Source organism: Phoenix dactylifera, chromosome 9 (genome assembly GCF_009389715.1).
Source record: "Phoenix dactylifera cultivar Barhee BC4 chromosome 9, palm_55x_up_171113_PBpolish2nd_filt_p, whole genome shotgun sequence".
Taxonomy (NCBI): domain Eukaryota; kingdom Viridiplantae; phylum Streptophyta; class Magnoliopsida; order Arecales; family Arecaceae; genus Phoenix; species Phoenix dactylifera.
Genome location: NC_052400.1, coordinates 431160 through 445193, shown reverse-complemented (window position 1 = coordinate 445193; position 14034 = coordinate 431160). Strand labels below are relative to the sequence as shown.

The following is a 14034-nucleotide window of genomic DNA, read 5'->3' as shown; positions in this document are numbered from 1 at the left end:
CTATGGCGAGCGCTCCTCCTTTGGCCACTTGTTAAGAGTCCATTTTCTTCCTTCAAGGATGAGAAGCTCTAATGAAAGAAAATTTGAACGATGTAATGTAGATGCAATATTTTCTTTGCATTTAGACGGGGTGGTCAATTTAACGTTCTACGTTAATCACAAAGAGGTGCCTCTTTTAGGTTCTTAAGATAGCCCTAATGTTTATTGATTAAATCAGAGCTATAGAAAATCTTGCCTCGTCTCCCTGATGCTCGACACCAATATTATTAGATTGGTGCAGATCATAACACTGTACGAATCTTCTCGCATCATCAATGGGGCCCATCACGCGCTCTTTTTGGCTTGCTTCACGGTGTATCTACGGTGTTTAACTATGTGATCTTCATGAAAACTATAACGTTGTTTCACCCTCTTCAATCATCAGAGAAATCATAATAATAAGTTTGATATGATTAAAATTTTCATCATGCCTTCTCAAAAAGCTTAATGGCAAAATAGGGTTTAATGTTTCCATATCATGGTAAAAAAGCTTTTATATGTTAAACATCGTGCAACCCGTCGAACAAGTTAACAAGAAGAGTAGTCCAAGTAGAACACCTAATATTTTATGGAAAAGTTAAGGAAAAAAATAAAAAAAATTTAATGCAAAATATTCAATTCAATTTAAGGGCTCGTTTGGTTCGTAGGAAAAGAAGGAAAAAAAGTGTGGTTAACAGAAAAGAAATGAGATGTCTCTTTTTTAGTTAGAGTTTTCAATTGAGAGAGATAGAAAAGTTGTATTTCCATGAGAATATGATTTCCACATTTCATGAGAAACATGGAAAAGTTACTTTTCCATTAGACGGAAATCACTTCATCTTTATTTTTTCCCAAAAAGGCCCTTCAACATTAAAGAGGCATTAAAGACCTATTTTTTTTAAGGGTATAATAGGAATTACTCATAACTTTTCCAAGAAAGTGGATGGTCAATCCAACATAAGCATTTTGGAAATCTGTCACTTTCCCATATTTAACCAAACATGCCAAAAGTACATTTCCAGATATTCTCTTTCTAAGAATCTTCTTCCCATGAATCATATTCTTAGGAGTGAAAATGCTTCCCGCGAACCAAATGAGCCCTAAAAGGCATGGTGGATTGATACGGATTCTATATAACATTAGAATATTAAAATTACTCGGTTCCAAACTGATCTAGAATTTATTTATTAATGAGGTGCCATTGTAACCAAATAAATAGGCCTTAGATAAGGAGGCATCTCAATTAGACCATCCGGACAGTGGAAAGTGAGCTGCTTTGTGACGTATTTATATATTGTAAATGTATTTTATCTTTTATTGTAATACAACACTAACTTGGAATCATAGTAATAAAACCTGTTTGGAAGTTACCAGGGTGCAATCGAGCCGAGACGAGTTAAATGGTTAAAGACACTAGCTCGACTCGATTCAAAATACTCAGAATCAAAATTTAACTTGAGTTTTAATATCCAAACTCAAACTTGACTCGATCAAAAACAAACAATACTCGAGCTCGAATTCGAGTTTTGGTCATAATTAAAAAATATGATTAAAACAAAATATAATATTATACTATTTTTAAATTATTAAATTAATAATATATTATAAATACAAAATATAATAATATTAAAAATATTTATACTCAATTATGAGTGTGAATTTTCCAATCGAGTATTTTGCTACTTGAGTTCGACTCAAAATACTATTTTTGGTAGTAATCAAGTTGGGTCAAGCTTAGGTCCAAGCTAAGTTTTGCTTTGCTCATTTGCGTTGCCCAACGTTTCTAGAGGAATAACAAATCTTCCCTGCTTTTCGTCGCCATCATTTTTCAAGTTTTAGGTGAATTACTACATCTGAATTTGCCTGTCTGGTCAACACTATCATAGGCTGCATCGATACGCTGACAAATCAACATCGCGGACCGAGATCGGCAAGAAAAGAACTTAAAGCAAAATACTTAATAACATGGCGATACATTTACACAAAACTTCTCTCCCGAGCATATGCAATGGAGCCATAGACAGTCGTTGCATCAGACTACTCGGTTGAAGTCCAAGTCCCCAAGTCACCGGGGACCATATGGCCATTTCCACTTCAAACAACGCAAGCATGGTGCATGGCCAACCAAAGTGCTCTCCATATGGTTAAGCACCATATATTCGGTGCAAATGATGCAATATCGACTGCATTAAAAGGACAGGTGCACCTCTCGTGGAAGAAAGACATGGGGATATCATTCATTACATCGATTGTGGATTAGGTTGATCTAGACCATATCTAATCATACAGAAAACTATATTTTAAAACCCAAGTTTCCTGTAAAAAAAAATCTTAGAACCCAAGCTAAACCATTTGTGAGACTGGTTGAACTCTTAGGGCTTTGTGTTAGCCTCTAAGCAAGAACCAGAGACTATATAATCTAACTACAACATAAACAACAGCACCGTTATGTAAGATGGGTTACTGAAGAATCGATTTCTCACATCAACCGCACCGAAATTTAATTGTTCTAACATCGCATCCCAGCCTAATCTAATTGGATTGGTTAAGGCTTTGATGAGAAAACCATGAAATCCCAGTAATGATTCAACTTAGTGGCTAATGGTTCACATTTTGGATAAGTGGCTGCTCCATTCAACTTAGTGGCCGTGCCAAGTTTTGGATAGAGATCTCATCGCACCTAATATGGTAATATGATCCATTACCTTATCCATTGCTGAAAGAACAAGCAGGTGTCACGGGCTCTCGAGTTGGTGACGGGGGAGTTGGTGAAAGAAAACGACACGTTTCTCCTTACGTCATATTCTTTTTAATATTAGCTTAAGATAAGCACAACTATATCTGAAAGAATGGCCTACTAATACTAGTGATTCATGGACCAAATAGAGGAACAGAAAATTCCAGCAACCAATAAAAAGAGCTGTGAATCAGTTAATTGCTGCTATCTATTGAAAAATATGAAAAGAGCAAAATATTTGAATTACTTAAGAAATTAAGTTCTATCTACTGTATTTTATAGAAAAGCTTGCCAACCTTCTTTAGCCGGAAGCATCTGTATTCAGAAAATTTGCTGGATCCTCATCAAAAACTTAGGAATAATCTCGCAACATTGGTGCTACACGTTGAGAGACATTAATGTATCTTTTTAGAAGAAGGCTGACTCACATTAAGATATAGAGCTTATATAGTTGCACACTAAATATATAAAGATCCTTCAAATCACTTAAGAGATTATTCAGCTTATTGTAGCCATCATTTTTTTGTAAAAAAAATAATTATTTTTTTATAATTTTTTTATAAATAATTTCTATAAACTTCTGTTTTCTGGGCCGATGGTTTTGACTCCCTCCTCATCACAACTAATAATAATAATAAAAAGCTATGGCCGTACCTCAGGGTCTCCAATGCTTGGGTTTGGGGTCCCCAGCGCATCAGATAAACGCATCTTTGCCCATTGATCTCTTCTTGGTCTGCCACCAGCAAGAACTAGCAGCCTCTGGAAACAAAGTTCCAGAAGCCCATGGTGTGCTTACACCTGGTGCCAGCTCACCACACTGTTCCTCCAAGGAACCTTTCTTGAGCTTCCCCCTCCCCTTCTCTCTCTATATATATATCAAATAATACTGCATTCTGTTTCAAGTCATATACGCCCATTTGCTTCCAAGTCTCTTAGCTTGAAACTTACATCACTGCTCTGCTTCAGCCATGGCCTCCTCTCTTTGTTCTAATGCTGGCAATTTCTTGCTTTTCTTGGCATTAGCTAGCCATTTAGCCAGTGTCTCCTTCGCTGGTAACTTCTACCAGGATGTTGATATCACTTGGGGTGACGGTCGAGCCAAAATTCTCAACAATGGCGAGCTGCTGACCCTGTCGCTTGACAAGTCCTCGGGTTCAGGCTTCCAATCAAAGAAGGAGTATTTGTACGGGAAGATCGACATGCAAATCAAGCTTGTCTCAGGAAACTCAGCTGGAACCGTCGCTGCCTACTATGTATGTCTGCCTCCATGGCCTAAAGCTTTCTTTCGTGCTCTTTTCTTTGGCTTTAAGATCAATATTAGTGACTGAAATAAGTGTTATTTTGTGCTATAGCTATCGTCGCAGGGGGCGGCACATGATGAGATCGACTTCGAGTTCCTCGGTAACCTCAGTGGAGATCCTTACGTAGTCCATACCAATGTGTACACCCAAGGGAAGGGGAACAGGGAGATGCAGTTCTACCTCTGGTTTGATCCCACCATGGACTTCCACACCTACTCCCTCCTCTGGAATCCTAAACACGTTGTGTAAGTCATCTTAAGAATCCAGTACAGCATTTTTTTGTTCTCTTAATCGATTACTCTTTGATGCCACTCTGGTTTCTGATGCATTGCTTGGTTTCGATCGTGGTAGCTTCTATGTGGATGGGACACCCATTAGAGAGTTCAAGAACAGAGAGTCGGCTGGCATGGCGTACCCGAAGAACCAGGCGATGAAGGTCTACTCGAGCCTGTGGAACGCCGATGACTGGGCCACGAGAGGCGGGCTGGTGAAGACCGACTGGTCGAAGGCGCCTTTCACCGCATCCTTCAGGAACTTGAATGCCATGGGATGTGTGTGGGCTTCCGGTGCCTCCTCCTCCTCCTGCTCTTCGGTTAACAACACATGGATGTGGCAGGAGTTTGATTCCGCCAGTTTGCAGAGACTGAGATGGGTGCAGGAGAACTACATGATTTATAACTACTGCACTGATGTGAAGAGATTCCCTCAGGGGCTTCCTCCTGAATGCTCCATGAGTTAAGAGGACTGCACTGTGATCACTGAACGTAAAAATGGATTGTTGTGATCCTTTTGGGACTGTTCACTCATGTATATTGATAATAAAGCCACCCTACATAAAAACTTCTGCAATAAATCTTCTTGCATCATTATTATCTAGCACTAAAAAGATCATGAGTAGTTCGGGCTCTGCACCTATGAGCTAGGTACACTTCTGAATTTAAGAGGAAAGGTTTATGTATCTCAAGTCACCTGTATACGTGTCTAAACCTAGCACTCTAACAAAAAAAAACTACTTATATATGTACACCAATCTATTACTTGGTAGATTGTAGGAGTCCATGGGATTGCCCGTGACTTGTTCATTGCTATCAAGCTGTGGTAGAGATCAATGATGCTTTCTCTTAAATAAGGATATTTGTATTTCTGAAGTAATGTTAATTATTTTGTTTGTATTTTAACATTCTAGTTACCATGATATCACATCGAATAGGAGATATCTAATCTATAATGCAACTTTGTTGATGGACAAACTATGTTGGGGATAGAGAATCTATATCCAAGTATAACCATTCTACCAATTGGCAGAGAATAAATGTAACTCCTAAGCAATTTCTAGAATAAATCTTAATATTAATTAGTATTTTTAAAGCTAACAATGGCAGGCTAGGGTTTCAGCCTTAAACAAATTAATATGTAAAAGCCACATTGCAAATAAAAGATAGATTTCATCTCTTTCCAATATGGGACTAAAGAAAGTACACAAAAGAAAAGAAAATATAAGCTTAGAATTTTGAAATACTCCAACAAAATCTCCCTTAAATCATATGTTGAAGAGCTATACCACCAAATCAATGCTTTGGGACCAGTCTGCTCGACATAATTGGGCATTCAAGGTTGAATCAGCCCTAGTGATGACCAACTTTGGACTTGTTTGGTTCATGAGAAAAGTAGAGGTAAAAAGTGTGATCGATAGGCAAATGATGACATGCTTTATATTTGGTTGGAGTTTTTCAAAGAAAAGAGATGAAAAATTAGTCTTTTTCTATATAGAAATAAGTCTCAACCTATGCAGGACATGAAGAAATCACTTTGGCTGAAAATTAGTGAAGTGGGGTCCTGCCCTGCCACTTGCATCAAGTTGCATTCGTAAAAAACGTAAAATAACATCAATTAGATATTTTTTAAATTATTGGATTTTCTTCTTTTTAGCAGAATCTCATGCCAAAGAAAGGATCCAAAGCAGACAGGAAGGTAGGTGAGGGAGGAGAAGCAAGAGCGAGCTGGTCTCGCATGCTGCATATGTACTCGTACCCCTCGTGGTATGCGCTTTGCCCAAGACTCGATATGAATCCAGCTATGTATATTTCTTACTGAGCATTTGTCGCTTGTTTCTGCTGACCATAAAAGTAGAGGATACGGTGATTGGCTAGATCCAAAGTTGCACTGATGAAATGGATGATGGCATCCATTACTTCCAAGATAATTTGGGGCATGGTAGATTGTGATGTCTTTCACGCTAGGCATGTCTTACAAGAGGCCAATAGAGCTGTGGATTAGGTGGCTTATTTGTGGTAAATCGAAACTCATTACTTTTTTTTTTACTTTTTTTGGATATATTTATACTAGACTTATAATGAGTCATCCATTATAGGGAAAAAAAAAAACAACAACAAAGAAAGGATAAGAATTAGAGGTAAGTACTCCTTCCATTGCTTTTGTCATTATTCTTATCAATCTCGTTACTATTTCATCACTGTCACCAGCATCGCCCGGCCGCCTTCATCGTGACTGTGATTACAAACCGTTTGCTGGAATGCTTGTAACATGCTAACTAGAGAGACATTCTGATTTGATACTGTTGAAATGGTCGCACGTTTGCTTCATGCCTGTGGTTGAGCCCCATGTATTGGCATCGCATTTTATTTATTCTAGCTGGTAATGTGGTTCTGGTCAACTTTGGTTTTCATCTGAGGATAAGCTTCCTTCCCTTTTCCCTTGAGGGAAGAATGAGCTTTGTTCCTTGGCAAGTGGCAACATAAGATAGGAACAATTGCGCATTTCCAATTACTCCTTGCCCAACTATTTTGGCTCAATTAGTCAAAGAAAAGACTACTTCTCTCTGTAAAACCAGTAAAATGTTTTGATTGTCTTGTTTGGGTTCCAGGTCTGGTGGTTAAGGGACTGGCATCGTGCCAAACAAGAGGTGGTATTTAAACCCAAGGTAGTAGAGCGTATGTTTAACAATGTCTAGTCCTTGTGTCTCCCTGTTCCTCCTCTCCCTGAGTGAAACATTGGTGTGGAGCGTACAAGGATCTCCACTGAGGTTCCCAACGGAACTCAAGAGTCAATCTCATCGTGAGTTGGTACTTGTGAAGGCAACTGCAAAGCATAGATAAAGCTTAAGCCGCTAGTTCTTTGAACTCCAATTAACCCCAAACTTGAGAAGTTGTGTTGGAGGCAATAAGGCTTGAGCTGCATGTCAATCTTTCCGAAGAGAAAACTCTTCTTTGACTGGAAACCAGAGCCCGAGGCTTTGTCGAGGGAGAGGGTAAGGTGCTGCCCATTGTCACGGACCCTAGCACGCCTGTCGCCCCAAATTGATTTGGAAGTCCGGGTGGAAGTTGCCTGCAGAGGCGATGGCCATCAAATGCTTTGAGAAAACAGAGTGTTGGAATGGCAGTTGTGATGAGAGTGAGGAAGAGAAACTCGAGCTGCTGGCCTTTTTGTAGCTGAGAGATGATGAGATAATGGATGTGCTGGTGGGATTCAGGAAGGGAAATAGATGGTTCTGCTGGGAGCTGGCAATGGACTGGAGACAGGTCTGCAGTTTGCGTTGACAAAGTTTAAAAGATGCGGTTGACCGGCGTAAACCGCAGAGGATTCTGGGTCTAAGCTTATTGCCTATCATAATGTTCATTGTGGGAAGGTTTTTCACTATTTTGAGCTGTAGTTCAATGTGGCTTCGCCGAAGTTGACCAGCGCTCGACACTTTTCAGACCATCTATTTGCTGTTTAAATTTTTAGCGGGCAATTGCAATCTGATAGGTATTTCTGAGATTGGTAGCTATGGTCTAACTTGAGAGTCCATTTTGAACCCTTGATATAAAGCTACATAGAAATGAGAGAGTTTGAAACAAGATGGACAATAGAAAGTAACTTCTAAGAATGAGAGGAAATAATAAACTGATCTGTGATTGTTTTGGTTTCCTAAAAATCTGAGATTATTTTGACATGGTTATTTATATAGTACGTCCGATTTTTTTTTTTTTTAAAACCAATCTGCTATAAACATTTAGAATTTTGTTGCATTTTTTTTTATATAGTATTGTGTGCATACTGGGACACGTATGATGAAGGATTAGATGGCAAGTTCAACTTATGAGAAAATGCATTTGATTAATCCGTTATGTATTCCTCTGTATCGCAAATACTTGGACTTGTTATTTGACTTTCAAGTCGAATTATCTCGTGTACAAAGTATGCATTCCTCTGAAAAGAAGCAGCTCAGTTTTTTCTGGATGATAAAGAAACTCTGCGTGATTCTGTTGTTTAAATTCGTGGCATCACTTTACATGAAGGAAGTACATAATCTCTCCATTTATGAACTGAAGCGACAATAAAGAACAAATGAATGAAAGAATGGGGGTGATTGTTCTCTAATTTCCATTTTTCTTCAGGCAATGGAGCACTCTGGAGGTAGGCCCTGAGGGAATCGCTTGAGGTCAGTGCAGTAGTTGTAGATCATATAGTTTTCTCTGCACCCATTCATCCTTCCTTGGCTCGTGGAATCCAGCTCTGATTCCACCAGTCGCTGCTGGCCGAAGCAGTACCAGCTTTCTTCGAAGGGCAGTTGGAGGCACCGGAGGACAGACGCAGGCATCAGCGTTGAAATTCCTGTACGAGGCGGTGAAGGGGGCCTTCGCCCAGTCGGTCTTGATGCGTCCGCCTGCGTTGCCCAGTCATCGGCATTCCAGAGGCTGGAGTAGATCCTCATGGGTTGGTTCTTCGGAAACGCAACACCCTTGGACTCCATATTCTTGAAGTCTCTGATTGGCATGCCATCAACCATGAAGCTGAAAGGATAAAAACAATCCAAGGCGAGCATGACATTAGTTTCAAATGTACGAGAGGAAGCAGCATTTTGTAATAGACGGTATCACTTATGCGGAATTTGAGAACTCACATGATATGTCTGGGGTTCCAGAGGATGGAGTAGGTGTGGAAGTCCTTGGTGGGATCAAACCAGAGATGGAACTGCATCTCTTTGTTCCCCTTCCCCTGGGCGAACACATTGGTGTGGAGCGTGTAAGGGTCTCCGCTGAGGTTCCCGAGGAACTCGAAGTCGATCTCATCATGGGTAGGTCCTTGTGATGATAGCTGCGAGCAGAGATGCCTGGTTAGTTCTTCAAATTCCAGTCATAATACAAAGGAGGATGGATTAGACGATGCCTGGTGACTATAAATTAAACGGGGCTTACGTAGTAGGCGGTGACGGTGCCGGCGGAGTTCCCAGGGACTAGTTTCAGCTGCATGTCGATCTTGCCGAAGAGATACTCGTTCTTGGACTGGAAGCCGGAGCCAGAGGCTTTGTCGAGGGAGAGGGTGAGGAGCTGCCCGTTTTCGATGATCTTTGCACGCCCATCGCCCCAGGTGATTTGGAGATTTTGGTCCAAGTTACCAGCGGAGGCAGCGGTCATTAAAGAGCAAGCTAGCAGGAGGAGAGAGAAAGCCATGATGGCACCAGTAGAGAGGGAAGCAGCTGACATGACGTTGCGATGGCAAAGGGGGAATTGTTTCGGTAGAAGAGAGGGGATGGGAGTGTTGGTGTTGTTGGAGTGAAGAAGGCAGCAGGAGTTACTGGGTTTATATATGCATACAGGGGAGGCAATGTGTGATGGTTCTCCTCTCAATGCTATGGTATGGGTTGGCAACAGATTGGCGACAGTGGTATGCCAAGGTGGCTTCTTATTATTTAAACTTGGGGCTCGAGGCTCGTGAAGCAAGTGGTGGAGACTGGTTTCGTGTGGGGTGGGGCGGTGTCTGGGGGTGAACCAGCAGCAGCAAATGGACGTCGACCTCGTGGTCACCTTTCGCTCGCCGGGTACCTTCGTGAGGTGGGTTTCTGCAGTCACTTTCCAGCTAGAGTTTGGCTGTGGTGTTTTGCCTTTGGTTTTGGTCCAGCTATCGTTTGGTTGCGATATTTTGGTCAGATGCCCGTGGCTGCTGCGCGGAACCCCAGGCCCGCCATGAGAGAGCGCAGGGAACGCGGCAAGCAGCTTCGTGCACGTACGCGTGATGCCGGACCCACAGAGGATTGGCACCTGTCATTGAGCGGCCAGCATACATGACTGGAACCAAACTCGACTCAATTTAATTTGATTGCAGTAGAATATTCAGCTCCAAAGCTCGCATGCCTAGTTGCCTACCTGAGTATATATTTTTTTAATAATATTACTTTTTAATAATATTGTTAGGGGAAAAACCCTAAGTCATATATCTACAGAGGCGCTCGGCCGAAGAGCGCCGACCGGAAAGTTGCTCGGCCAAGAAGTGCCGACCGGAAAGCCACTCGGCCGAAGAGCGCCGACCGGAAAGCTGCTCGGCCAAAGGATGCCGACCAGGAAGGCGCTCGACTAGAGGGCGTCGACCAGAGCGCGCGCCAAGAGGTGCCCCACCCAAAGCTGCTCGGTTAGAAAGTGCCGACCAAAGACAGCGCCAAGGCGCTCTGCTAGAAGGTGCTCGCCTAAAGGGCGCCGACCAGGAGTACTTGAAGCAACCCCGCCACAGGGCGCCCCATTGGGCGACCAGCTCGGCTCGGCACTCTTGCCGAGCCGATGCCTTAACCAAATGTTCAACCTCCGCCTAAAGTCCAAGGGACTGACAACTCCTACGGCTTGCGACCTGCCACTATCTCCAAGCCATCAAGGCATAAGATCTTCGCAGGTATTCGGCACGACCTGCCATTAATGCACGAGACTCTCTCAAGTCTCCAATGCACTCAGTCATTTAATGAACACGGCCCAAGACGATCTCCGGATCACTGAACCATCAGAGCGCATGGCTCTACCTGACCGCCGGTTCATTCGGTAATAAATGCACTTACCATCCACAGACCCCAGGCCCGCTACGGCCGGCGGTTCAACCACTCCAACAGGTCCGATCGACCGTGACAACTCCCTGGTTCCGGTCTGATTCGGCCTTATTTTCCACCACGCCATTAATGGGCCAAATCGTGCCCAATTATCACATAACAGGACAAACCTCATGTCACCTCCCAGGTAACCGAATCCTCCTATAAAAGGGAACCTGGGGGGAAGAGGAAAGGGGGACAAAAACGGGAGGAAAAACCCGAAGCTCTCTCTGTCTTCTCCACATACTCTCTTCCCTGCTCTCTCTACATATTTGCCCCCTCTGACTTAGGCATCGGAGGGCCGGCGCCGGGGAGCCCGGCCACCGGCTTTTTTGCAGGACAGGACAGGACTGGACGCACCACCCCTCTTCGGACTTGCACACCCCCCGCGGCGGAGGACGCAGCCGGCCGGCGCACCGCCGTCCGCCCCTGCAGCAGCGGAGCTCCTCCTTCCCCGGCTTCGCGGCGGCCCCCGGGTCCAATTTCCAGCAACAGTTGGCGCTAGAGGAAGGGCCCGAGTTCGCTGCCATGAAGCTAAGAAGCAAAGGGGCTTCCAACGCCTCTCGACGTCCTCCACCAAGCCCAGAATGTTCCGTTCGGAACTCATCACCCCCGGTTGAGCCAGCACCTCAAGTTCGACCGGAACAATTTGATGCCCTGGTGCAGCAAGTGCAGGCGTTGGCTACCGCCGTTCAAAGCTTGCAACCCAGGGGCATCCCAGCAGCACCGCCTCCCCCGGCTCCAGTTCAACTGGGGCCCCCTACTAGCGGGCTTCCTCTTCGAGGTCAGGACTCTCAAGTCCAGGCCTCCCTCTGGAGAGAGCACCCAGTCAGAGATCACGGAGGCTGGCCACAGCCTTCAGAAGCCGAGTCGGTTCCAGGGCAACCTGCACCCAGAGGAACCGCTGTAGCGATCCTCCAGAATGATGAACTCGACAAGAAGGTCGAAAAGCTGGAGCGCCAAATCCAGGCACTCCACGGGAGAAAATCGGGACGTAAAGGCGACTTCGAGTTCAATACGAAGTCGCCCTTCTTCCGGCAGATTGAAGATGAACCGGTTCCCCTCCGGTTCAAAATGCCCCAGGTGGAGCCTTACAACGGCAAGGCTGATCCCTTTGACCACCTGGAGAGTTACCGGGTCTTGATGGCCCTACAAGGAGCCTCGGAAGCCATGATGTGCAAGGCTTTCCCGGCGACACTCCGAGGACCAGCCCGGCTTTGGTTCACCGGGCTGAAGCCAAGTACTGTCTCCTCCTTTGAGCAGCTCGGCAGACAGTTTGCCGGCAACTTCGCCGCTAGCCAGCCCCAGCGGCGGACATCCGACTCCCTCCTCGACATCAAACAAAAGGAGGGAGAGTCCTTCAAGGAATATCTGGACCGGTTCACCGCCGCAACATGGGAAGTCCGGGAGCTTGACCAGTCAATCGCCATGTCGGCGCTGAAGACTGGAGCCCGGTCCTACAGATTCCTCTTCTCGATTGAGAAGAATTTCCCAGCGGACCTCACCGAAATGTTCGCTCGGGCACGGAAGTATGCCAAGGCAGAAGAGGCCGTGGCAGTTAGGCGGGGTGGAACCGAGCAGAATCCCAAGAAGAGGCGCCGCGAGGAACGCGGCCGACCCAGAAGCTCGTCTCCACGACGAGCTAAGAATCCGCCCCGCCCGAAGAGTCCACCCCGGTTGAGAGGACCGCCGCAGCAGAGGTCACTCCGCCCGAGGGTTCCCACTGCAGGCCCGTGCACCTGAAGGGAGGTATGAAAAGTATACTCCCCTCAATGCTCCTCGGGCTGAAATCCTCATGGAGATTGAGAATCGGGATTGCATCCGGCTCCCCCCTCCAAAGCCAGACACCAGAATCCGGCGTGATCTCCGGAAGTATTGCCGTTTTCACCGGGATCACGGCCATGATACCGAGGATTGTTATCAGCTCCGAAATGAGATCGAAGCACTCATTCGCCGAGGGGTGCTCGATCGGTTTGTGCAAGGCCGGCGCGAAGGGAAGAAGCCAGCCGAAGGAGCAGCACAGCCTGAAGGTTCCAATGCCAACAGGCCCATCGCCGGCGTCATCAACACTATCCGAGGAGGGACCTCGGCTGGAGAAGCCTCAGGGGAAGGAGCCTCCTCGAAGCGCCCGCGCACATCTGAAGCTATCTCCTTCTCAGACAACGATCTAGAAGGAGTCGAAACTCCCCATGATGATGCCATGGTCATCTCCATGATCATAAATAAATTTGATGTAAAACGCATCCTGGTTGATAATGGAAGCTCGGCGAATGTTTTGTATTTTGATGCTTATTGTAAAATGGGGATGACAAAAGAACAGCTACGGAGAATGAATGCTCCGCTAATTGGATTCACTGGGGATTCAGTCCCAGTAGAGGGCGAGATCGACCTTCTGGTCACAGCCGGGCTCGCCCCTCGTGAAAGTACCGTGGGTATGAGCTTCCTTGTGATACGCCTGCCCTCGGTTTACAACGCCATCCTTGGAAGGCCAGGACTCAACGCCCTCCGAGTAGCGGTCTCAACTCACCACCTGCTGATGCGATTCCCCACCAGCCAGGGAGTCGGTGAAGTCCGAGGGGACCAAATGGTGGCAAGGCGATGCTACCTAGCGACCCACGAGGCAAGACGACCAGCCGAGGTGCCCGCCCCAATGACTGACCAGCCCTCAACTAAAGCTATGGAGGCACGGGCCAACCCCCAGAAAGAGTGGGTAGAGCCTGGTGAGTTGTTAATTCAAGTTCCCTTGCGAGAGAACTTTCCCGGGCTAACCGTGCAGATCGGCTCTGGCCTTGGCGAAAACGGGAGGAGTCGCCTCGTCAACTTCCTACGGGACAATATGGATGTCTTCGTCTGGTCGCCTATAGACATGCCGGGAATAAACCCGGAGGTCATGGTCCACCGGCTTCAGGTAAAGCCGACCTGCAAGCCCGTGCGACAAAAGAAGCGAGGCGCCGCCCTGAACGACAACGAGCAGCAGCCGAGGAGGTCGGTAAGCTCCTTGAAGCCGGCTTCATCCGGGAGATATCCTACCTGGAATGGCTCGCCAATGTGGTCCTCGTCAAAAAAGCTAGCGGAAAGTGGCGTATGTGCGTGGACTACACCTCCCTGAATAAAGCCTGCCCGAAGGA

The 14034-nt window shown here is 45.6% G+C and overlaps 1 protein-coding gene and 1 pseudogene across 1 annotated transcript; one reads left to right on the top strand and one right to left on the bottom strand.

Moving 5' to 3' along the window:
- Positions 1–3648: 3648 nt before the first annotated feature.
- LOC103715633 (probable xyloglucan endotransglucosylase/hydrolase protein 23) lies at positions 3649–4942 on the top strand. Its single transcript, XM_008803320.4, has 3 exons — positions 3649–4008; positions 4108–4301; positions 4408–4942. Exons 1-3 carry the CDS (start codon positions 3724–3726, stop codon positions 4793–4795), a joined length of 867 nt encoding a protein of 288 aa, XP_008801542.2. The 5' UTR covers positions 3649–3723; the 3' UTR covers positions 4796–4942.
- Positions 4943–8297: 3355 nt separating this feature from the next.
- LOC120111830 lies at positions 8298–9669 on the bottom strand (annotated as a pseudogene).
- Between the last annotated feature and the right edge of the window lie 4365 nt (positions 9670–14034).